Source organism: Podarcis liolepis, assembly GCF_965112155.1.
Source record: "Podarcis liolepis genome assembly, chromosome: 15".
Classification (NCBI taxonomy): Eukaryota; Metazoa; Chordata; class Lepidosauria; order Squamata; family Lacertidae; genus Podarcis; species Podarcis liolepis.
Genome location: NC_139566.1, coordinates 23,385,273 through 23,410,577, shown reverse-complemented (window position 1 = coordinate 23,410,577; position 25,305 = coordinate 23,385,273). Strand labels below are relative to the sequence as shown.

At 47.3% G+C, this 25,305-nt stretch overlaps 1 protein-coding gene across 1 annotated transcript in view; it reads right to left on the bottom strand.

Annotated features, from left to right (window-relative positions):
- SRRM4 (serine/arginine repetitive matrix 4) overlaps nucleotides 1–25,305 on the bottom strand; it is a 123,360-nt gene that overhangs the window by 45,169 nt on the left and 52,886 nt on the right. Inside the window, exon 2 of the mRNA XM_083478680.1 lies at nucleotides 4,571–4,711. Coding sequence (XP_083334806.1) covers nucleotides 4,571–4,711 — 141 coding nt within the window. The remainder of the gene's footprint in view (nucleotides 1–4,570; nucleotides 4,712–25,305) is intronic.

Below are 25,305 nucleotides of genomic sequence, written 5' to 3'. Positions count from 1 at the left end.
CCACAAAGGCAGCACATGTGTTTTAAGCCTGGATAGCTCAGCTGGTTAGAGCATGGTGCTGATAACACCAAGGCTGCAGGTTGGAACCCCATATGGGTCAGCTACATATTCTTGCATTGCAGGGAGTTGGACTAGGGATCCTCATGGTCCCTTCCAACTCTATAATTCTGTGATTCCATGTCCTCTATGAACTCAGCAGCAGACCAGCTACCGCAACTTGACCGAGCTGGTGATTTATATGTGCTTTGACTAGGACAGGAAACACAGGTTGTGTTGATTCTCCTGTACAGCACAGGGGGCTATTTTTAAAAGAGGGGACGCGGGTGGCTCTGTGGTCTAAACCACTGAGCCTCTTAGGCTTGCCTAAGGTTGGCGGAGTGAGCTCCCGTTGCTCTGTCCCAGCTCCTGCCAACCTAGCAGTTCTAAAGCAGACCAGTGCAAGCAGATAAATAGGTACCACTGTGGCGGGAAGATAAACAGCATTTTTGTGCACATCACAGTGTCCCGTTGTGCCAGAAGCAGTTTAGTCATGCTGACCACATGACCCGGAAAGCTGTCTGTGAACAGCTCCCTTGGCCTGAAAGCAGATGAGCGCCGGAACCCCATAGTCGCCTTTGACTGGACATAACCGTCCAGGGGTCCTTTACCTTTACCTTTTGCTATTTTAAAGCTATGGAGTCAAAGTCAGCTGGGGCCTGACATGGCTCAAATGCAACCTTCTCCAGTGTTTTAATTCCGACAGATAACAATGGGTTCAAGTTTGTGCCTTTTGTGTGGTTTATTTCTATGGCTCGTGGCATCTGTGTGGCTGGCGTAAGCTTAAAATGAAATATATCCCCTTACGAACTATCTGTGACCCTGGAACAGCCTCCCATCTAACAACATTACCTGGAATGAATAAGTAACACCCTGAATAGCTCAGCTGGTAGAGCATGAGACTCTTAAGCTCAGGGTCGTGGGTTTGATCCCCACATTGGGCAAAAGATTCCTGCATTGCAGGGGGTTGGACGAGATGACCCTCGTGGTCCCTTCAAATTCTACAATTTTATGATTCTATGACATCCACAGAAAAGAGCAGCATTCTAATCTTTGCGTTTACCAGCAAAACTTAATTGTCACTCTCCAGGAACCAGGCTTGGCACAGACAATGAACTCTCTCTCAGTGTATGTTTGTTATTCAAGAACGTGCCGCCTTTCCATAATTAGAGTTGTGTCTCCTCCATCTAACCTAACTTACGGAGGAAGGCGATCTCACAGGTAAACTGGTTCCAAATTGTTAAGGGCTTTATGTGCTCACTTCATGCCCACCTCTCATCTTTATTTGGTGAGGGTTTGGGCGTTTCGTCTCGTCTTGGAGGCCTCCTAAAGCTGATGCGGATTTAATTGCACCTCACTGATTGCAATCTAAGTCTAATTAAGAAAAGCAACTACAATGCACTTCAGGCCGATGCAGCGGTAAGCTCGAAATCTGGGCATCTGTAGCAGCCCCACCTCCCACCTTCCTGCTGCAGTTGGAAGCAAAACAGTTACGTGCTTCAATTCCGGGGACAGTTTGGCAAATAGGGCCCTTTTAAACAACATCCGCTTCGCCGCAGGCTTCATTTCCCCCCCACCTTCAAAATGACAAAGAGCAAAGGTTGGTCGATAGCAGAAAGAAGCCACAAAGGATGGGGGCAGAGGGAAAGGCGCTCACTCTCTTTTTCATCCTCCTTTATCCATTAGAAAGACTTTAGTCTTCAGACAGTGGAAGCAGGAGCAGAGGTGGGAGTGGTCTCCACGACTGTCCCCAGAGACAGGGTGGAAGGCAGGGAGTCCAACAGTAGGTGGCGCCAGAGCCAATGACAGCCACAGCCAACTAATTCTACTGTGATCCCCATCCTCCTCCCTGCTGAGTTCTACAAGGGCAACGCTGAGACTAAGGCCACATTGACACCATGCATTTATTATGGGCGGCCCTTTTATCGGGAAGTTTTTAATGTTTGATGTTTTATTATGTTTTTATATGTGCTGTAAGCCACCCAGAGTTGCTGGGGAAACCCAGCCAGATGGGTGGGCTATAAATTATAAAAATTATTATTATTATTATTAGCACTGTGATTCTACTTTAAATAGTCACAGCTTCCCTCAAAGGATTCCGGAAGCTGCATGCTCTATGGGCCTCTCTTTAGGGTGGTTTGCCTTGAAGCAGTATGGTGATTTAGGCTCTATTTTTACTCTCTTCAAACTCCCCGACGTGGTTGCACTCAGGTGCTGAAAACATGAGCTCCAAGCCTACGCAGTGCCTTAAATGCATGGCAAGGACTACTTCTTAATTGCCACCCGGGCTTATTATATCCGAAAGAGAGACAGGCAGTCTTGGAATGCAGAATCTTAAAATAAAAATTAAAAAACCAGGCTGCTCTGAAAGACTGCGGCAAAGACTGCACCGCGGGGAAGCTGAAGCATTCAGCTTTCTCTTGACTTGGATGTAAAGCCCTTCACGAGGAAGTCGGCAACTGAGCCATCTCTCCAGCCTCTTGGAAAACACGTGGGTGCAAATGGGTCCCCTTTAGGCAGAACTCTCATTACTTTGCCATGTTTTATTGAAGAAGCGGCAGAAAGCATTTCAGAGAAAGCAGGAAAACAAAGGATGACTTAAGGAAGCGTGTTCCTTTGCTGCTAGCCCTGGGTCTAATTACCAAGCAAGGCTAAACTAAAATAATAAAAAAATGCAAATACTATTCTAAAAGCCTTTTGTGCCAGCCATTTCAAAGGGTCTGAGATGGGCACTGACCGCAGGGCAGCTAGTTCCTACGGGTCCTTGAATAACCTGTCTGCTGTACGGAAAGGTTAAACAGAAGGTAGGCTGGTAGATTCCTGCGTGGTTTTCAGCAAATCGGGGGGAACATTTGTCAGCCTGAGATCACATACCTTTCTGAGCAACCTGCCAGGGGAGCCACATGTCAGAGTTGGGCAGGGGAAGAGGCCAAAGATGCAATGCTAGAACTCATGGACAGCCAACGAGTCAGAACGTTGGGAGGTTCCAGGACAGATAAAAAGAAGGACTTATTCACACAGCACATCGTTAACCTATGGAACTCACCCCCGCAGGAAGGAGCAATGGCCACCAACTTGCATGGCTTTAAAAAAGGATGAGACAGATTCATGGAGGATATGGCTATCAATGGCTTTGAGGCTTGGTGGAGGCTCTGCTCTGCTTCCACAGTCGGAGGCAGCAATGCTTTTGAATACCAGTTGCTGGAAGCCACAGGAGGGGGAGAGATGTTATTGTGCTCTGGGGGTGAAATCCCCAAAAAGGATGTTACTTTTTTTCTGTATGCCATAACAGCTGCGAGAATATTGCTAGTGAAGAATGGGAAGAAACAAGATTTACCAACTATCAAAGAATGGCAGATGAAGATGATGGACTATATGGAACTTGCCAAACTGACAGGGAGACTCCGAGACCAGAGAGAAGAGACGGTGGAAGAAGTTTAAGGAATATTTGAAAAAATACGTTAATATTTAAATCTTTGAATAGCTTTGGAAGTAGATATCGGCTGTAGGGTTAGAAGATAGTGTATTTTAAAATAGTATTATTTGTAAATGATAAAATGTGAAGTTATTTTAAGTGTGATTAAAAAAAAAAGATGGTTAGAAACTATGATATATGTAAACTGCTAAAGATGAAGTAAAATGAAAATCAGATAGGTGGGACCTGGGGAAGCCCACTTAACAATCTTTAGAAAAATAAGGATATGACAAGAATTTGTTTGTATTGTTTTTTTTTTTGTTTGTGTTCTTTATTTGCGTTATAAAATGAATATATATATATATTCATTTTATTCATATATATACAGTGGTGCCTCACAAGACGAAAAGAATCCGTTCTGTGATTCTCTTCGTCTAGCGGTTTTTTTGTCTTGCGAAGCAAGCCCATTGACAGATTAGAGGATTAGCGCTATTAGCGGCTTTTAGCGGCTTATCAGCTTATCGGATCAGCTGATAAGCGGCTTAGAGGCTTAGAAAAAGGGGGGGGGGAGAAAAAAAACCCCGCAGGAACTCGCAAGACATTGTCGTCTTGCGAAGCAAGCCCATAGGAAATTTGTTTTGCGAAGCACCTCCAAAACGGAAAACTCTTTCGTCTAGCAAGTTTTCCGTCTTGCGAGGCATTCGTCTTGCGGGGCACCACTGTATATATAGATGTTCTTGTGCTCATATCCGGCTTGCAGGTTTCCCATTGGGGCATCTGGTTGGCCACTGTGAGAACAGGATGCTGGAATAGATGGGCCCTTGGCCTAGTTCAGCAAGCTCTTCTTATGTTCTTAAGTGGCAACAACAAATGTGAATTCTACCTTTGTACAGGAGGCTTAGTTTCCGCAGACACTAAGCCCCATTCTCTCCTCCACCCAGGCAAGCAAGAGGCACGATCAGACTTCAAGGACACATCCCAGCCAGGAAAAAACACTCAAGGAAGGTACAAAGCAGGTGTGGGCTGTGAAGAAGCATTGTGGCTTGTGGAGAGTCCCGAGGGGCAGATGGAGTGACCCAGAGGGCCGTATCTGGAGAGGCCTTAGGCCCTGAGTCTTACCTGCATGATTTGTGCCTAGCGTACTCCTGGCTGTCTTTCAACCTCACACAGCCATTGGTGCTAGAGGTCTCTTGAGTTTGGCATGGCTCCTCTGAGTGCTTGTTGTCTGTTGGAAGCGGCAGGCAGCTGAGTGCCTCAGTGCTGGAAAAGAAGGAGGGAGAAGAAGAACCTTGTCAGCGAAACATTCACAGGTGTAGGGGGCAGGGGGGCTTCTATTGCAAGCTCCATGGGGCAGAGAACTCTCAGGACCAAGAGAGCACGGCCATCTTGCCATATGTTACCAATTTACTTTGGATCTGCCTAACCTGTACTGTTTGGAACGTGGGTGGCGCTGTGGGTTAAACCACAGAGCCTAGGACTTGCCGATCAGAAGGTCGGCGGTTCAAATCCCCGCTACGCGGTGAGCTCCCGTTGCTCAGTCCCAGCTTCTGCCAACCTAGCAGTTTGAAAGCATGTCAAAGTGCAAGTAGAAAAATAGGTACTGATCCGGCGTGAAGGTAAACGGCGTTTCCGTGTGCTGCTCTGGTTTCACCAGAAGCAGCTTAGTCATGCTGGCCACATGACCCGGAAGCTGTACGCAGGCTCCCTCGGCCAATAAAGCGAGATGAGCGCTGCAACCCCAGAGTCGGTCACGACTGTACCTAATGGTCAGGGGTCCCTTTACCTTTTTTAACCTGTACTGCTAGGGATCGGTGCCCACAAAGGAAGTGGCAATGGATGCCAGAGGCTCGTCCAGATCAGGTCGAAGACAAGGCAAAGCAGATCAGGACCATGGACACCTCCCAGGGCCTCCTGCTACCTGAGCGTGGGAAGATGTTGCAGCAAAGGGCCATCAGAGATAGCAGAGCCACTGGGAGCTGTCCACGGTCCTGACTGTCCACGGTCCTGATTTTCTTTGTCTTTGACCCGACCTAGAAGTGTCTGGAATTCGTTTTCACATCCTTTGTGGGTCTCCAAGCCACGCCACCACTCAGTCCATCTAGCCCAGTGTTCTCCAAACTTGGGTCTTCAGCTGTTTTTGGACTACAACTCCCATCATCTCTAGCTAGCAGGACCAATGGTCAGGGATGATGGGAGTAGTAGTCTAAAAACAGCTAGAGACTCAAGTTTGGGAAACACTGATCTAGCCCATGTGGTCAGACTCCAACACACGTGAGCCCCAGTTAGCATGAATGACCAGGGGTGATGGGATTGAGTCCAGCAACATTTGTAGGGCCAAAGATTTTCCCATGCCTGCACTGTCAGGGCTGTGGATCTGGTGACTCTCTTGCTACAGATTCCCCCCTTCCTGTCTCCATGAGATTGTTCTGTAAAAACAGTGCTTGAGGTGGTTAAAGTATATTCAAAGCAGTCCAAAAGACACATGGGTACTTGTGATATACATTCAGAACCCTTTAGTATCACAGAAGGCAGAACAGAGGCATCCCACTTACTGAATAGATCAGTAATAAAGTATTAATTTTTAAAACAAAAACAAATGAGTTTCAATAATAAATAAGAGTGGGGAGTAATAAAGCAGTAGTTGAGGGTGCAGTTTTGAAGATTCGTTTTCAGCTTTTCCAGTGACAGGAGTATTTCTCTCTCTGACATACAGGCAGGCAGACACACACACACACACACACACACACACACACACACACACACACACTGTTACAGCTCCACATCTATTCCCAGAGCTTCCTCCACAGGTGTTACCCCACTCTTCCAGGACAGGAACTTGACCTGAGGCACTTAAGGGAAGCTGCACTCCTTAAAAAGCCATAAAGTTAGCGGAACCTCCAAAAAGGAATCATTTACCTAAAGGTACAGGAGTGCCTGGAAACCACAATAGCATTTTTCCTGCTCACCTATGCATTTATTTACAATGGTGCTTCAGGTTACAAACGCTTCAGGTTACAGACTCTGCTAACCCAGAAATAGTACCTTGGGTAAAGAACTTTGCTGAGAACAGAAATCGCGCGGCAGTAGAGGGATGCCCCATTAGCTAAAGTGGTACCTCAGGTTAAGAACAGTTTCAAGTTAAAAATGGACCTCCAGAACGAATTAAGTTCTTAACCCAAGGTACCACTGTATTTTTAAAGCACCAAACTGGAGGACAAATGATGTCGAATCCAGGGAGGAGAGATAGTACAGAAGTTGTCTGAGTGCCCTGGTGGTGTCTAAGAATCTATGGCTGCCTGAGATTTTAATTTTAGCACATCCGTTTGCCACATTGCCCCTTCTGGTCCTGTACTGCAGCTTCCAGACCTCTTTCTCTCCCAGAAAAGTTGTGTTTGGCAGCTGGGATGAAAAGCTGCTAAACCAAATCAAGCCATCCGTTAAGAAATGAGGGCTTGGGGTGGAGGCATTGAGTGGCCAACCCCCGCAGATTGATTGGGGTACTGGGAAGCCGAGACACACTTTCAGATTTGCACAAGCCAGTGGTCTTGTCAGGAAGCATTTAGCAAACAAGCAGTTCTTTTGTGCTGCGATATGGCAACTAATGACAGTCTGGGAGCCCCAGCCATGCATAGCTTTCCTGGAAGCAGGAAAGCAGCCCAAAGAGAAAGCTGGGTTGTCAGGGTGACATGCCATGCTGTGAGTCACAGATGTTGGGAGCGGGCTGGGAACAGACATCACCAGGTCTGGAGAATGAAGAGGAGCAGGAAAATTGCAAGTTGGACCTGTGACAAAAAATGTTACTGCGTGAGGCAAACCCCTGCTCAGGGTTTCCAGCCAGCCATGCCCTTTTCCAGGAGGCTCCATTCCATTATTTCCAGGACACTCTATTCCTTTTCCATGCCAAGGTTGCTGTGTAGAGTGGTCCTTTTTAGGGTTCCAGCCAGCCAGCCAGCCAGCCAGCCATGCTGTTTTCCATCTCACCCACCCCAGGGCACTCCATTCTTTTTCCATATGGAGGGCCCCTGTTCAGGTTTTCAGCCTGCCAGCCAGGACAGTCTTTGGGCAATTCTCCTCGATTAAGTTTCCTGCAGGGAGTTCTGCGATAATCCTTTCCTTTAAGATTAGAATAATCGTTCATATTAAATTGCAAATGCATTTCCCATCACAAACATGAAAGTCTGCAAAGAGGAAACGCGCACACGCACTCGCACACAGCCATTTATCTGCCTCCGCAAGAATCCAGCCCAAAGAGATTACTAGTATTTTAGGGCTCAGGGGAGCTTCGGGAATCAATGAAAAAGAATATTGGGCTGAAGCAAAAGCAGACTTTGATGGGATTGGGGAACAATTATTTGCATCAATAATTGCTCTCCACCCCTGGGGGAATAGTTCAGAGCTTGCTCCACAATTGTAGCACTACGTCGTCCTAAGGCCAGCTATGAATTAACCCAGGAAACAAATATGCTATTTAGCAAATGCTGGGAAAAACTGTAGAGTTAAAAGTACATTGGGGAGGGCTGCCCCTTTCTCCATGCAGAGATGGTGCACTGCCTGTATCGCATCCAAAGCCAGAGTAACACCACACAGATATTCCCGGGGGAGGGGGATGGGACACAAAAACAGAAATAAAAAAACACCAATCGAAATTCACCAAGGAGTGAGCAAGCTTTCACATTGCCCGTAGCTCTTCTTCAGACTGACAGCTGAACAAAGGGAAAAAAGGGGGGGAGAGGGAATACTTTTGCCGCAAAGTAGGGCACCTCTATCTTTGCTGGGGCTTGAACCTGGGACTTTCTGCATGTGGAACAGGGGCATTACACAAGTGACCTCATCACTGCTCTTGAAGATGGTACCCTCTGAATTGGGTTGCTTCATTCTGCTGCGGGACGGTGCTGGTCCTGAGTGAGTTTGCTAGGCAGTTTCAATTTTTTCTCCTTCTCACCATAAGGCTTATAAGGCGGTTCAGGAAAGGGCTACAAAGAGACTGTTGCAGATGTAGCGGATGTCTGTGAATGAACGCCTGTGAAATTGCTGCGGTCCACAAATAGACTGATCAGGATGGAGCGGTCTTTTGTGAAGGAACACCTGCAAAATTGGCACGGGCCGCATAGAGGACTGAGCCATCCATCCCTATTAGAAAGCCCCAAGGCATTAAGAAGGACTCGAAAGTCACAATTGATTGGCTAGCGCAGCGAGAAGCCACGCTTGGTCCAACGAGAGCCTGCAAGATCTTGTTTTCATTCTCTTCCCCCCATTTAATTTACAATCACAAAGTCCCTGTCCTCACAGGCAGAGGAGCAGCAGCGAGGGATATGATTGCCCTTTGGCACACCTTCCCATCACAAAGACACATCAATTGGAAATGCCAGCGGGAGGGACCTCCGAGATGATCTTCCCGGCTTGAGTGACTTGCAGTTAATCAAGGGGAGAATATTGCTCTGCGGCCTGAATGGCAGATTTCAAAATGCAGCCTCTGGAGAATGTGCTGGTTAAGGGGCATGGCGTATTGGAGGGCAGAGGAACATATAATCAAACCCAGTAGGAAGCTGCAGGAGAAGCTCGTGCTTTGATGCATGCGTCTTCCACCGAGCTTCATAAAGGAGAAGAAACCCACGGAATGTGAGTTGTAGGGTGCCCCAGTCTCCTGCCTCACTGGGGGGACAGCCCTCTTTTTGGAGGCATCTTCTCTTGGGTGGACTGGCTGGTCCAAGGCCAGTTTCAAGGTCAAGATGCCTAAGAAAAGTGAGCAGGCACTTCAAGTTGCCAGTCCTCATTGTGTACCTGGGCAGCCAGTTGAGGAGCCACATGGTCCACTTGGTCACAATCCACATTGTGTTTCTGCTTAGATCAGTGGTTTTCAACCAGTGTGCCGTGGCACCTTGAATGATGGTCAGGGGTGCTGCAGGCAACACTGGTCTCTGTCTTTCTTTCTTTCCTTCCCTCCTTTGATGCCCTCTCCTGTCTCTGCCTCCCAAAGCCTTGCACAATTGTGTGTTGCAGCAGTCCTGGCTACAAGCTCCATAGGTGAATGGTGCCTCTGGGGCTGGCCAGGGGGTGCTGGATGCCAGAAGTTGAGGTGGCCTCGGCAGTGGCATAGCGTGGGTTGTCAGCACCCGGGGCAAGGCAAGTAATTTGCGCCCCCTAACCCGTGGATTTGCGCCTCCTAACCCGTGGATTTGCGCACCCTAACCCTAACCCCCAGATGTTGCGCCCGGTGCGGCTGGCCCCCCCTGCACCCCCCACGCTACGCCACTGGGCCTCGGAGTAAGCAAGCAAGCAAGCGGGCACCAGCCCTAGCTGTTGGGAATGGACAGACAAGTTCCTAGGCCCCTGTGGGGCAGTGTGAAGAGGCACCTCTCTTTGGGGCGTGGGGGTGGGCGTGGGGCAGGACCAGAAGGAGAGGAGGGAAGGCTGAGGGAACACCCCACAGGGGAGGGTGTTCGAAAAGGGGTGAGAGGCTGTGAGCTCTGCAGGCAAGGAGTGGCATAACTGGGCTCTTGAGCCCCACAGATGTGCCACAGAAAGAATGGAGTTGGTCAAGGGAGCCGTGGACTCAAAAAGGTTGAAACCCTCTGGCTTAGATCATAGTTTGCATCTCTCTGCATATCAGTTAGGTTTTACACAGCTGCGCCATCTTTTCTCCTCTTATTTCTTTAAGTATTACTTTCTTCTCCTGCCCTTCAGCCTCCCCCAAAAGCCGCTGGAGCAGTCTACAAGTCCCCACCATCAGGCTTATACAATCTAGAAAGAATCAACACAAAAGGAAAATAGATGGGGAGGGGAAATATGCAAACTCGGGTTCAAGTTCTTTGCAGGATGCTTTGGTCTCCTCTCACCCCACCCCAGAACTGCTGGGTGCAAGTGTGAGAGAGATTATGCACAGCATTCATATAAATGCTCAGGCAGTTTGCATGCACCCAAATAAGTGCAATGCCGTAAAATAGTGCCTCTGGAAGGTCTGCAGTTTTAAGCCAGTTATAGTGCCCATTCCTTGTGCCCACCAAAAATTCTGCATTAAGAAAGGCTGTGTAACTCGGTGACAGAGCATGTAATCTACATGCAGTAGGTCCTGGGTTCAAACTCTGACATCTCCAGATATGGCAAGGAAAGACTCTTGTTTGACTGCCAGGGTTTCAATGTGGGCAACACTGAGCTAGTTGGGTAACAAGGTAAAGGACCCCTGGATGGTTAAGTCCAGTCAAAGGCAACTATGGGGTTGCAGTGCCCATCTCGCTTTCAGACCGAGGGAGCCGACGTTTGTCCACAGACAGCTTTCCGGGTCATGTGGCCAGCATGACTAAACCACTTCTGGCACAACAGAACACCATGATGGAAACCAGAGCGCATGGAAACACCGTTTATCTTCCCTCTGCAGTGGTACCTATTTATCTACTTGCACTGGCGTGCTTTTGAACTGCTAGGTTGGCAGGAGCTGGGACAGAGCAACGGGAGCTCACTCTGTCGTGGGATTCGAACTGCTGACCTTCTGATCGGCAAGCCCAAGATGCTCAGTGGTTTAGACCACAGTACCACCCACGCTAGTTGAACCAATGGTCTGACTATGCATAAGGCAGGTTCCTACCAGACTGGCATTTGGTAAGCTACATGCAGTAGTGGAGACACTTTGTCCAGGTGGGACCAGTGGGGCCCCAGGATCAAGCCCCACTGTCAGCTGGATCAACCAGTGACATTTTTGTTCCCATGATACCTCCACAGGTGGTGTTTGTGGATGATTTTGGGCTTGTGCCCGGGTCCCAACTGGAACTGGTACACCATCTCATTCAACTTTAACCAGTTTAACTTTAACCTCATTTAACCAGTTTGGGTCTCCTGCCCTTTTCCCCATTTCTGTTTATGAAACTATCCAAGGTCACTCTTCGCAAAGCTTTCTCCATAGGGGCTGACATCATACAGTCACATCTATTGGTAATCAACAAAGTTTGTAGGTTCTTCCGTTCCAGCTAATTGATGCCTGACCTTCTCTGAAAGCCCCATTTAAAACTAAAACCCCTTTTGAAGCTAAGTCTTTTGGAATCAATTTTGAAATGTTTTCTGGAACCGGTGACCTGGGTTAATGAACAATTAGGGTGCATTAGTTAAAATGTGAGCCTTGGGCTAAATATGGCTCATAGGAGTCGATAAATAGGAGAGACTTCTGGAAGGAAAGTAGGGTTAGATCAGCCAGGAAGCTGAGGAACCTTTGCTTTCACCATTAAAAGCATTTATGCTGTCTCCAGCACCTGGTATTCGCAAGCATTAGTGCCTCAGACCATGGAGACAGAGAATAGCCATCATGGTTAGTAAATACATAGAAATGTAGAGTTAGTTGGAAGGGGTCACAAGGGTCATCTAGTCCAACCCCCTGCATTGCAGAAATCTTTCATCCAAAGTGGGGCTTGAACCCTGGGATTAAGGGTCTCATGCTCTACTGACTGAGCTATCCAGCCTCATCTAAGTAGCCATCAATAGCCTTGTCCTCTGTGAATCTAATCCTTTTCTGAAGCTATCCAAGTTGGTGCTCCTCACTGCCTCTTGTGGAAGTGAGTTCCATAGAGTAATTATAGGCCGCATGAAGTACTTTCTGTTCTTTGTCTTGAATCTTCCAACATTGGCTGTCCAGAGAGAGAGAGAAAGGGGTTCTCTATTTAGCTCAGTTGGTTAGAGCATGGTGCGGATAACGCCAAGGTTGCAGGCTTGATTCCCATATGGGACACCTGGGGTTGGGCTAGATGATCTTCAGGATCACTTCCAACTCTACAGTTCTTTGATTTTATCCATTTACTTGCCTATTCTCTGAATCAACATTTCCTCATAGGGGGAGTTGCTCCAGAAATAACAATGCAGAGCTGGAGCCTCAGTGCTGTCAAACAGTGCCTGAAACTGCTGCTATAGGAATAATTGCTAAAACACTTAACTCTGATCACTTTCTGGTTTGGATTTTCATTCCAAGATACCCTCCGCAAAGGGCACGTCAGGTCATAGCAAAGGTCAGTCTAGCTCGGCGTTGTGTTGCGATACAGAAACCCAGTGCTCCATCAACTTCTTGCGTTTTTACTTTTTGCGGTTTTTTTTAAAAAAAACTCAAATCAGTTCACTTCCCACTCAGAATCAGAGCAAAAATTTGCATTGCAATTTGCATAATATGCAAAGCAGACTTTCCATGCTTTCATGAACGGGAATATGACAAGGCTAGGTGAAAATTTCTCAGCAAAGATTCAATACCTGCTCGTGGATATATTTAGGATGGTTAAATTACCGAAAAGCATTTTTATATACATAAAAAAAATCAAAAGTGTTTTAATGGTGTTGGCTCTGCCTGTAACCACAATGTTATCTACACAGGTTAAACAGTCAAGGTGATTTTCTCCTTCGGCATGTATGCTCTGTACACAAGGCTTGTTCACAGTGCAATCCTAGGCCTTCCTACTCAGAGAAAGCCCTATGAAGTTCAAGGGAAATTTCTCTAGACCCACCAAGTGTCCCTGTTTTCCAGGGACAGTCCTGGATTTACAGAAGCCATCTCAGTTTCTGGTTTGATCCCACAATGTCCCTATTTTCACTGGAGAAATGTTGGAGGGCACCCCCAAGCCAAGGAGATAAGTAACTATACAACCTTTAGAAGACATCTGAAGGCAGCCTTGCATAGTGAAGTTTCTTTTTTAATGTTTAATGTTTTATTATGTGTTTATATATGTTGGAAACCTCACAGAGTGGCTGGGGTGACCCAGTCAGATGGGTGGGGTATAAATAAGAAAACAATTATCATAATCACCATTGAATAGGACGTCCCTATTTTCATCGGAGAAATGTTGGAGGGTAGGATACTATCAAGTAACTTTGTTTAAGGGACGCGGGTGGCGCTGTGGGTTAAACCACAGAGCCTAGAACTTGCCGATCAGAAGGTCGGTGGTTTGAATCCTCGCAACGGGGTGAGCTCCTGTTGCTCAGTCCGTGCTCCTGACAACCTAGCAGTTCGAAAGCAGATCAAAGTGCAAGTAGATAAATAGGTAAACGGGAAGGTACCTTCCCTTCTGGCGGGAAGGTAAACGGCGTTTCCGTGCGCTGCTCTGGTTCGCCTGAAGCGGCTTAGTCATGCTGGCCACATGACCCGGAACCAGAGCAGCACACAGAAATGCCGTTTACCTTCCCGCCGGAGCGGTCCCTATTTATCTACTTGCACATGACATGCTTTCAAACTGCTAGGTTGGCAGGAGGGAGCCTGTTAGAATGCTGAAAAATAATAAAATCCCCTAAATGGGACCACTGGCAGAGGAAGCGTGTGTGTGCAGTGGGTGTGGTCTACCCCAGGTGTCATCCCTGAGGGGGGGGAATTGCTGCCCCGCCCCCCCGGGATGCTCACCCCGCCCCTGCGGGCGGTAGCCCCGCCCCTGCCTGGGACAGTTCCACGTCTTACCTTGAGCAAATCGAGAGCAGTTCTTTCCGACACTGCCTCATTCCAAACTCAGAACCCAGGGCCTTATAAAGATGGATGCAGATGGATTCAATCGGGAGGGAAATCAATTAAATTTTAAACAGGGAGGAAGATTAGAAATCAGGCACAATGCTTTCTTAATTATAGCACCTAATCACTGACTTTAGGGGGGAAAATAAAGTTGAGCTCATTTCCCTTCCTCCGTGCATAGATTGGATGGCTCATAACAAGCGTCTGCGACTCTCCTCAAGCACTCATTCACCGGGGAGGCTTGTCGGATTCATAAAATGATCAGGTGTCACAGCAGAGTGTTTCATATGGTTTCGCTCTCACGCACCCCTGAGATTTTCCTCTCCTTTTTTTTCCTTTTTGAAAGGTTTTTGTCGCTTATCACCTCCCCTTGGACTCTGGGTTTATTGTGCAGAGATAAGACGGGAGGAAAAGCTTTATGGACAGAACGTGATGAAACGAGTCTTTGCAAGGCTGCCGGAACGAGGCGATGGCAGGAACATCGAGCTCTAAAGAAAATAGCTTGAATTGCAATCAGTGTCAAGTCGCCCGAGATATAAATTACTTGGAATGGGATCCTCCTCCAGTAATTGTTCCCTCTTCCTGCTCTGTGTATTCTCTCCCAGGCCCACCTTGTACAATAGAGGCTGAGCTTAACACTTCGCTATCTACCATGCCATCTGCAGTGCATAATGCAACACAATCCATTCCTTTAAAAAAAAAAAGAGCCTTTCACAATGGAGGGAGCACAGAAGACAGAGGACTCAGCTACCTGGAGGATCTTCTTTCCTATTGGTCAGCCTGGTCACTGAGGACAGCGAATGAGGTGCCCGTTGTTTTGCCACAGCCTGAAAAGCCCACCTCAAAGCAACCAGGGGCAGGGCCTTCTCTGCTGTGGCACCCTCCCTATGAAATCATCCCCTCTGAACTGAGGCAACCCTGCTATCATTCAGACACCTGCTGAAGACATTTCTTTCCTCACAACCCCCCTGCGAATTGCTGCTCAAATGAAGGCGACTAAGGGTCTCTCCTCGAAACTCCCAGCCCCCATAAAAAACTACACTTCCCAGAATTCTTTGGGGATATTTGAAGTGATACGAAACTGCTTTAAATGTACATTGCAGGTGGGGCCTAAGCACAGTGAAGGGCCTTAACTTGGTTGGCAGACCCAACAGCTGCGGATCCGAACCAAGAAGCCGGATTGCTGATGGGAGCCTTTGAAAGCAGCGAGACTTAATTGAAATTTTAAAAGTAAAAGCACATTCCATTACATCACGGCAAAATATTTCCCTGCTCGTCACCAGCATGTTTTCCAAACGGTACGCCTGCCCATGATGATCTCTCCGGAGTGAAATAAATGCTTGTTTTGAAACGTATACAGCTGGTTACTATCAAACCTTGATTTAAAACAGGCTGCAATCATTCCCATAGTTTACACAACCAGCCTCTCTTTGAGAGGGGGATCACGGCATGATTTACACCATCACTGGGCCAGAGAAATCAGCTGCGCTGCAGCTAAAACCATCCTAGATCAGATTCTGTCATCCCCACTTTGCATTTTCTGGAACATATTCCAACCACAGTAGGTAATACGTCTGGTACTGAACACCCTTGTCACAATATTTATAGCATGTAAGGTGTCTTTTCAATACTTTCTCTGGGAAGGCGGGTATTTAAAGCACAGGCTGGGTTAGCGTGGTGGGAAAGGGATCTTTTTCAGCCCAATGACTACATTCCCACCTGGGCCATCTTCCAGGGGCCACATGTCAGTGGCAGGCAGGCTTGGGAGTGGGGGAATGAGTGGAGCAATTAATGTAGATTTTGCCCTGTACAGTAGGCTTGTTGCTATACACCCTTCTCCATCTCAGCAAGCAAAAGGCACGATCAGAGTTCAAGGACGCATTCTGGCTAGGCGAAAGCATAGGGCCAGGGAGGGGTGTGCCCTAGGGAAAAGGGGTGTGGCTTAGAAAGGGGTGTGGCCTGTGGATAATTCCAAGGGCCAGGCAGAAAGGCATTTGGCCCCCAGGCCTGAGGCTGTCCAACATCTTGGTTAGAAGGAATGGGAAGCTAAACCCTCAAGCTGCCCATGCTCTCCTCCCTGTTCTCAGGAGGACTTAGAGCTATTTATCTCCTAGTGGGGTTGCATGTCTGGAAGGAATCTTAGCTTAGGTTGCCCATGTGTGCAGGGAGGGGGCTTTGGTGAGGTGGAAAGGGAGGAAGGGGTGGTTGCGGGGGGGGGGAGGTTGGCAAAGTAGGTAGGGTTGGCAAGTGGATTGAGTGGGGTGACAGTCCCAGTCATAATAAAATAAAATAAAATTTGCTATCTATCATCTATATCTGTCTGTCTCTCTGTCTGTCTGTCTGTCTGTCTATCTATCTATCTATCTATCTATCTATCTATCTATCTATCTATCTATCGTCTATTCCTTCATTGCAGGGGGCAGACTAGATAACTCTCATGGTCCCTTCCAACTGTACAATTCTACGATTCCATCAAACCTATCACCTGTATCTATATACTATTGCATTCACTAGAAATATACACTTTTAAGTTCTTTACGCGGTATGTAAAACCATTTAAAGAACTCTAATTTCATTAAAAAATAATAATCCTAAAATTAGAATTGATGCAAACTCTCAAATTGCCTCCTTGTAAAATCTATACAGGAGATGCACAAATACACTTTGCAGCGGGAACACAGCAACACATAAATTAATCCCAATGCCTTCTAATTTAATAATTAATAATTCTCCTTTGCATTTGTTACTTCCTAGAGCTGCATGCAATCCATGCTTTATACTTGCTACACCTAGCTTTATGATAATCATGGGAAATCCAGAAATGGCAGTGTCACAAGCCATGCCAATCTTCGAACGGCGAGAGAATCCGGGGTTCCTGGCGCCTATCCAGGTTCAGTTTCCTTGGAATGAAGGTCAGCGGAATATGTGGTGCCTTTAGCATGCATGGTTTTATTTACACATATGTACAACCTGAGCACGGGATGCAGGTGTCGCTGTGGCTTAAACCACAGAGCCTAGAACTTGCCGATCAGAAGGTCGGCGGTTCGAATCCCAGCGACAGGGTGAGCTCCCGTCGTTCAGTCCCTGCTCCTGCCAACCTAGCAGTTCGAAAGCACGTCAAAGTGCAAGTAGATAAATAGGTACCGCTCCGGCGGGAAGGTTTCCCGTGCGCTGCTCTGCTTCGCCAGAAGCGGCTTAGTCATGCTGGCCACATGACCCGGAAGCTGTACGCTGGCTCCCTTGGCCAATAAAGCGAGATGAGTGCTGCAACCCCAGAGTCGGCCACGACTGGACCTAATGGTCAGGGGTCCCTTTACCTTTACCTTTTACAACCTGAGCATGAGATGGAGGGACTCACAGCATTGTCGGCCCTACAGATCTTGCTTCTCTATTTGTCGCAGCTTTGGACCCAGCACAGAGCAAGCAAGCCTCTGTGTATCTGGCTTCCAGTCTGTTTCTAGCTTTGCTCAAACACACCACTCCAGCTATTGTACTCCTACCTAGCTACAAGGTGGGAGGGAGTGGGATGGAGAAAAAGCACCTATTAGCCTGGAGGAAACTCTTGCAACCTGGATCATTCTTTAGGGATGTTGATGAGGACACTTAAGTGACCAGCAATAATAATAATAATAATAATAATAATAATAATAATAATAATAATAATAATTTACTATTTATACCCCGCCCATCTGGCTGGGTTTCCCCAGCCACTCTGGGCAGCTTCCAACACAATATTAAAATACAGTAATGCATCAAACATTAAAAGCTTCCCTAAACAGGGCTGCCTTCAGATGTTGTCTAAAAGTCTGGTAGTTGTTGTTCTCTTTGACATCTGGTGGGAGGGCATTCCACAGGGAGGGCACCACTACTGAGAAGACCCCCTGCCTGGTTCCCTGTAACTTGGCTTCTCGCAGCGAGGGAACTGCCAGAAGGCCCTCGGAGCTGGACCTCAGTGTCCGGGTAGAACAATGGGGGTGGAGACGCTCCTTCAGATATACTGGACCGAGGCTGTTTAGGGCTTTAAAGGTCAGCACCAACACTTTGAATTGTGCTGGGAAACGTACTGGGAGCCAATGTAGGTCTTTCAGGACCAGTGTTATGTGGTCTCGGCGGCCGCTCCTAGTCACCAGTCTAGCTGCCGCATTCTGGATTGGTTGCAGTTTCTGGGTCACCTTCAAAGGTAGCCCCACGTAGAGCGCATTGCGATGGCCCTTGCCTTACAAAGAAACCTGTCTGACAACTTCAGCAGTAGAATCCTCTGCAGGTTTCAATGACTGAAGCGTGGATCTCTTTGCACACAAAGGATGAGGCCCCCACCTAGAGCATCTCTTCAAATCTGGGGTAAGAGGGAGGACTTCCAAAGTGCTGGTTCCAAAGAGGCTTAAGGCCTGACACCTCTCTCTTTCTCTTTCTAAAATGAGGCAGGAGGCAGCAAACAGGCTTGCAGGTAGCTATGCAAAGCGTCGGCAGGCAACGTATGACTGCTCTGTTCAATTACTTTCATCTATAGGTAAACAGCTCTGGTGTAATGGGCTGATTAATCTTCTTATCACACAAAACCCATAAGTGTAATTACATCAGAGACTACGGATCCCTGAGCATAGTATCAATCAAGCAATCGCAGATTCCCTCCCCTCCTGTTCACACACACACACACAACACCTCCAGCTGAGATGGAAGGAGAGGAAAAGAGAAGTTCTTATATTTCCTTTGTGTTGCCAAACAGGACTGATTGAGGGAGTGGTTTGCTGTTTTAAGATGGGTATCGACAGCCAAGGTGATCAAGGGTCTGGAAACTAAGCCTTATGAGGGATGTTTGAGGGAGTTAAGTATGTTTAGCCAGGAGAAGGGAAGACTGAAAGGGGATATGATAGGCATCATCAAATATCTGAAGAGCTGTCCCATGGAAGATGGAGCAAGTTTGTTCTCTGCTGCTCCAGAGGTGAAGACCCGAACCAACGGATTCTAAAGACACAGAAGGAGATTCTAACAAAACGTTAGAACATGGGTAGGCAAACTAAGGCCCGGGGCCCGGATCGGGCCCAATTGCCTTCTAAATCCAGCCTGTGGACGGTCCGGGAATCAGCGTGTTTTTACATGAGTAGAATGTGTCCTTTTATTTAAAATGCATCTCCCTAACCCTAACTCCTCAGGAAATAAAACCCGGACATCTCCTGTACCCCTAGAACTGTCACTGCACAGACAGTTGCAGTGTGTATTAAAATTCATTTTGAGTTTTATCTTCCAAAGAAGGAATTATCCATTCGAAAGCGCTAAGGCAGGAAGAGTGGAAGGCGAAGCAGGGGGAACCTATTGAAACAACAGCGTCAAAGAATGCACCACTCGCCCTTCAAATTAAATGAAAGGAAGTAAAATAAACGTCGTCAAGTTCTCATGATTTTCACGCTGGTGACATCAGTGGGGATTTTGATTTGGCTATTATATTCATCTCGCAGCCTGTCTTCTAAGCTCCTTTCTCCCCCCCTTTTTTTAACGGGGTGTGTGTGTGGGATCAATTAACTTTTAACAAGCACCTTTTACCGCTTTTGCTTTTGGAAAAAAACAAACGCCGCCGCTCCTTTTTGGGAGGGAGACCATGTATTGGCAACACCGTCAGTGGCAGGCCCCCTCCTGGAGCCGAGATATCAAGGAATTGTGGAGCTTCAAAACCTACCTGGTGGGGATTACTGCATTGAAGGCTTGTGCTAAAGAAGAGATAAACTAGAAAACAGCAGGCAGGGGAAGGAGGGAGGGATCTGCAGCCAGCGATGGTGATTTTGTGGGGGAGGGGGTTGGTTTTAAAAAATACCAAATAGAGACTGGGAGTTAGCCATGTTGGGTTGGATCTGGGTGGTTTGCGAGTGCACTTATATATGAATGAAATGTGCATATATATATATTGTGTGTGTGTGTGTATATATTCAGTGGACACTCAGGTTGCGAACGTGATCCATGTGGGAGGCACGTTTGCAACCTGCAGCGTTCGCAACCCGCGGTGCCACATCTGCGCATATGCGGGTTGCGGTTTGGTGCGTCTGTGCATGCGCAAAGCGCCGAAACCCGAAAATAACCCTTTCCGGTACTTCCGGGTTTCAGCGTGTCCGTAACCCAAAAACGGCAACTTGAAGCATCTGTAACCCGAGGTATGACACACTCTCTCTCTCTCTCTATATATATATATATATATGAGAAATATTCCCTGAGAAAACTTCACATTATTTTAGCACACCAAATAACTCCCAATGCCATCTTGGCTTCTCTAATTACCATATTTTTCCTTGTATAATACTAGTTTTATACAATAATAATGTCAAAAATTAGGGGGAATCTTATACACGGATAATGCCGAGGGTAGACAGGTGATTGGTAGTTGCCCCAAAATAGGGGCGTCTTATACAGGGGGGTGTCTTATAGACGAAAAAATACGGTACTCTAAATATTTCCTCTGCAGAAGGAGATGTCCTGGAGAAACCTTTCCCAGTAGTTATTTTCACTTACAAATCCTATCTGCCGTACGTCTGAGATTTCCCAGACATATCTAGGATTTGTCTGTCAAAAATAGAGTCTGGGTGGAATTTCTGAAAACCGGTAAAAATGTCCAGGAAAACCCAGGCGTATGGCAGCCCATGTCGGAAGCTCCACAACTTTGCAAAACAAACAAACAAACAAAACCCCCAAACAACTTTTGTGTCTGGATTTTCACTTTTTGAAATATGGCAACCCTCGTTTGAAGGGCATATTTGTGTATGAATAGGGTGTGCCTGTAACTTGGATCCAAGAACTACAGTATTTACCATCTCAGAAGAATGGCCAGGCTGCCCAGGTAATGCAATCAGCAAAACATTATCAGGGATCTTGGCAGACGGCCACACTCTCAAATTTCTGTGGTGGACCGCCTCTTTCTGTGATGTATGTGTGATGCTTTTAAGGTGGTCTTTGGCTAAGGGGTTGGGCAATGTCAAAAGTCTTTAAAAGTTCCTGCACACTTTGTTCTGGGTCTTTCTTACCTTCTTGAAAGGCGTGGAAGCAGGGCCGGATTTAGGTTTGATGAGGCCCTAAGCTGCTGAAGGAAATGGGGCCCTTTATATGTCCACCTGTCCTTTGTCAACAACAAATTGTTGCTGTTTTTGTATTGAATATATGCTATATGGTAATTTATGGACCTAATAAATTTCTGGCGGTTCCCTCATTGTGAGAAGTGAGGCTACCAGAGGGCCTTCTCGGTAGTGGTGCCCGCCCTGTGGAACGCCCTCCCATCAGATGTCAAAAAGGTAAACAACTACCTGACATTTAGAAGACATCTTAAGGCAGCCCTGTTCAGGGAAGTTTTTAATATTTAACGCTGTACTGTTTTTAACACTTGATTGGGAGCCGCCTAGAGTGGCTGGGGAAACTCAGCCAGATGGGCGGGGTATAAATAATAAATTATTATTATTATTATTAGTAGTAGTACTAATAGGTATCTAAAGCCATTTGCACATAACAAATAGGAGCCTACACAATACAAAACGCTCTTGCTGTATGTAGGTTTGATTTTATTTGTTTTTTATCTTATATTTTGAGAATGTTCACCCAGTTTCCCCCCCTTTAATTTTTGGGGGGCCCGCAAGAGAGTGGGGCCCTAAGCTATAGCTTGTTTAGCTTATATGTACATACAGCACTGAGAAATCCAGCACTCTGTTTCAACATAAAAATAAAGACTGGCCTTGCTTTCCCTAGATCCTGCCTTCATTCTTCTCTGACTGATCATGAACTTAGGGGCTCAGACACTTGGGGAGTTGGGCAGCAAAAGCCAACAGATAGATAGATAAATAAATAGATATAGATAATAGAACTGTAGAGTTGGAAGGGGCATGGAGTATTGAGGGCTTTGGCAAGGAATACACAGAGTACAGTGGTACCTCGGGTTAAGAACTTAATTCGTTCTGGAGGACCATTCTTAACTTGAAACTGTTCTTAACCTGAGGTACCACTTTAGCTAATGGGGCCTCCCGCTGCCGCCGCACGATTTCTGTTCTCATCCTGAAGCAAAGTTCTTAACCCGAGGTACTATTTCTGGGTTAGCGGACTCTGTAACCTGAAGCGTCTATTACCTGAAACATCTGTAACCCGAGGTACCACTGTATTCCTGGACTTTGGGACGGAGGCACCAGCCTTTAAAACTTTAATTTGCTGGGAACATTTTGAGGCACTAGCTTAGTCCCTCTAGTTGACTGACCCCACACTACTGATCTATCCCAGCATCCTATTCTCATAGCCGGATGCCCGCAAGTAAACCCTTTAGTTGCCCCACTAGCTGCTTTCTAACTTTCCCCAGCTAAATCTTTTCTCCTCTCTCTCTCTCTCTCTCTCTCTCTCTCTCTCTCTCTCCTGATGCCATTTCTGCTGGCTGCCAGCTTTGAAGTAAGATGGATATAGCTTCCCGCACCCCCACTGCAGGCGTCAGGGTCTGCCTTCGCTCAAGCTGGTTTTGAGCCATCGGAGCATGAAAAAGAAAATTGCCTCCCGCCCCCATATGTTCGGCTCCGAAGCATTCCACTCAGATAACTCAGAGGGCCGCAAAACACCCCGCGGCTGCGCTGCAGTGCTGGATGGGGCCTTCCGCCCTGGGGGTCCCGAGCAAAATGCCGGCTCAGTAGAGTCGAAAAGCCGTGGACTCGAAAATGCCAGCTTTGTGCAAATGCAAGAGAACTTCAAATGGCAGAGTTTGCTTTTCCTCCACAGTGACTCTTTAGATAGGGTTTGGGACGACAGCTGCAGAGCTGTGGTGGGGCTAGATGGCTCAGTCAGCAGAGCGTGTGGCTTTGAATTGCAGGGTCGTGGGTTCAAAACCCACGCAGGACAAATGAGCCCCGCATTGTGTGGGGGTTGGACTGGATGACCTTCAGGGTCCCTTCTAGCACTACAATTCTATGGTTGCGTGAGATGGCTATTTAGAATGTTCGGGCATGCAAATAAGGGGAGCAGTTAGAGGGAACTGATTGGTTTACTGGCAGATGATAGCACAATGGGTCTTCAGTCTGCAAGATCCTGATTGCATCATTAAAGACTTTATTCCTTTTCCTAGAAGACTGGGACTTGGGAGTGGGGGCTCTCCCTCTCTGCTAACCCTGAAGAGTTGGCTGATTCACTTCAGTTCTTTAAACTTTCTTAAGATAAGCCAGTCATTTTAAAGATTATTCTGTGATGTTTGGATGGTATTTTTTGTTGTGGGGGATGGCGACTTGTAAACCACTCTGATATTTGTATATGATGAATGGGGAGCAGGGATATATATATATATATATATATATTTGCTTTCGTAGATTTTCACGGGTACAGGAATGCAGGTTTTGGTGTCTTCGGGTGTCTTCCCGTGTAAGAGTTGGGGTGTCTAGGCGACGTTTCGACGAGGTCTCACTCGTCATCTTCAGGCTGGTGCTTTCGGCTTCTTGTTACTGGAACAGAGTGTGCTGCTGCCGGGCAGGGGCGAGCTCTGTTCCAGTAACAAGAAGCCGAAAGCACCAGCCTGAAGATGACGAGTGAGACCTCGTCGAAACGTCGCCTAGACACCCCAACTCTTACACGGGAAGACACCCGAAGACACCAAAACCTGCATATATATATATATATATATATATGGCATCCCCAGATGTTTTGGACTACAATTCCCATCATCCCTGACCACTGGTCCTGTTAGCTAGGGATCATGGGAGTTGTAGGCAAAAACATCTGGAGGGCTGCAGGTTGGGGATGCCTGATATATCTATATCATCTATATCATCTATATCATCTATATCTATATCTATATCTATATCTACACACACACAGAGAGAGAGACACACATAAATTAAATGTGAATGGTCACATATTCCCTCAGTCAACAGAGCATGAGGCTTTTAATCTCAGGGTTGTGAGTTCAAGCACCATGCTGGACAATGATCCCTGCATTTCAGGGGGTTGGACTAGATGACCCTCGTGTCCCCTCTACGATTCTGTGACTGGGGAGATCTGGGTGGGTGTGAGAGAGAGGCTGCAATGTGCCACACATCCCCGGGATGGGTGGGTCTAGAAGCAATAGTATAAACAATTTGTATGACCAACTAGGAAGTGCCCGACCATTGGTCCTTCTAGCTCAGTTCTGCTGGCCCTGACTGGCAACAGCTCCCCAGGGTTTCTAGCAGTGGCTACATGGAGACGCAGTTAGGGATTGAACCTAGGACTTTCTGTATTCAAATCAAGTGCTCCACCACTAAGCTACAGCTTTTCCTCCATAAAAACACAGGGAGCTTCATTCTACTGAGCAACACCTTCAGTCTATGTAGCTAGCTCAGTACAGTTGACACTGACTGGCAGCAGCTCTCAGTGGTTTCAGGCAGGGGAGACTTCCATCTCTATCTAGTGGTGGTTCTCCAAGGTTTCACAAGGTTGACCCGAAAGGAGGTGGGGAGGAAGGAGGAAGAGGACGGAGCGGAAAGCAAAGTTGGGTGTCAGCAGTGGCATCACGTGGGGGTGCAGGGGGGGCCGGCCGCACTGGGCGCAACATCTGGGGGGCGCGCACTCGCACTCGCAGCTCTCTGCCCCTACTAAAATCCACGGGTTAGGGGGCGCAAATTACTTGCCTTGCCCCGGGTGCTGACAACCCACGCTACGCCACTGGGTGTCAGTTCTTAAGGGTTTTCATAACGACTATAAAGGAGACAATTCAGGAAAAGTTCGCAACCGGGTGGCATTGGAGGCAGAACCCAAGGCAGCCGCCCTCTTAGCAGAACAGATGGCATAGCTCCCCCTCCATTCTCTCCCTTCCACTCCTCTTCAGCCTGATGGAAATAATGCAGGACGGCTACTTCACATTCACAAGGAAAAGCTCCTTTTTGCGTCTGTGCCAGAGTGAGTCACATGCATGGCTCTGTGTCCTCTATGAACCAAGTCCGGCATTCAGGAAATCCAGATCCTGCACAAAAATTAGTGGAACTCTCTGACTTGTTTAAAAGGATCTAAGTGGCCCTGTGCGAGTACTATGCTGGGAGAGAAATACAGTAGATGCAGCTAAATAACATAAGAACGTTAAGATGAGCCAGCTGGATCAGACCAATGGCCCATCTAGTCCAGCAGCCTATTCTCACAGTGGTTGACCAGATGTCCTTATGGGAAACCCACAAGCAGGACCCAAGCACAAGGGCAATCTCCCCTCCTGCAGTTTCCAGCAACTGCTTATTCAGAAGCATTACTGCCTCCAACTGTGCATAGCCATCATGGCTTGCAGCAATCGATAGCCTTATATGCTCTGTGAACTTATCTAAGGTAAAGGTAAAGGTACCCCTGCCCGTTCGGGCCAGTCTTGCCAGACTCTAGGGTTGTGCGCTCATCTCACTCTAGAGGCCGGGAGCCAGCGCTGTCCGCAGACACTTCC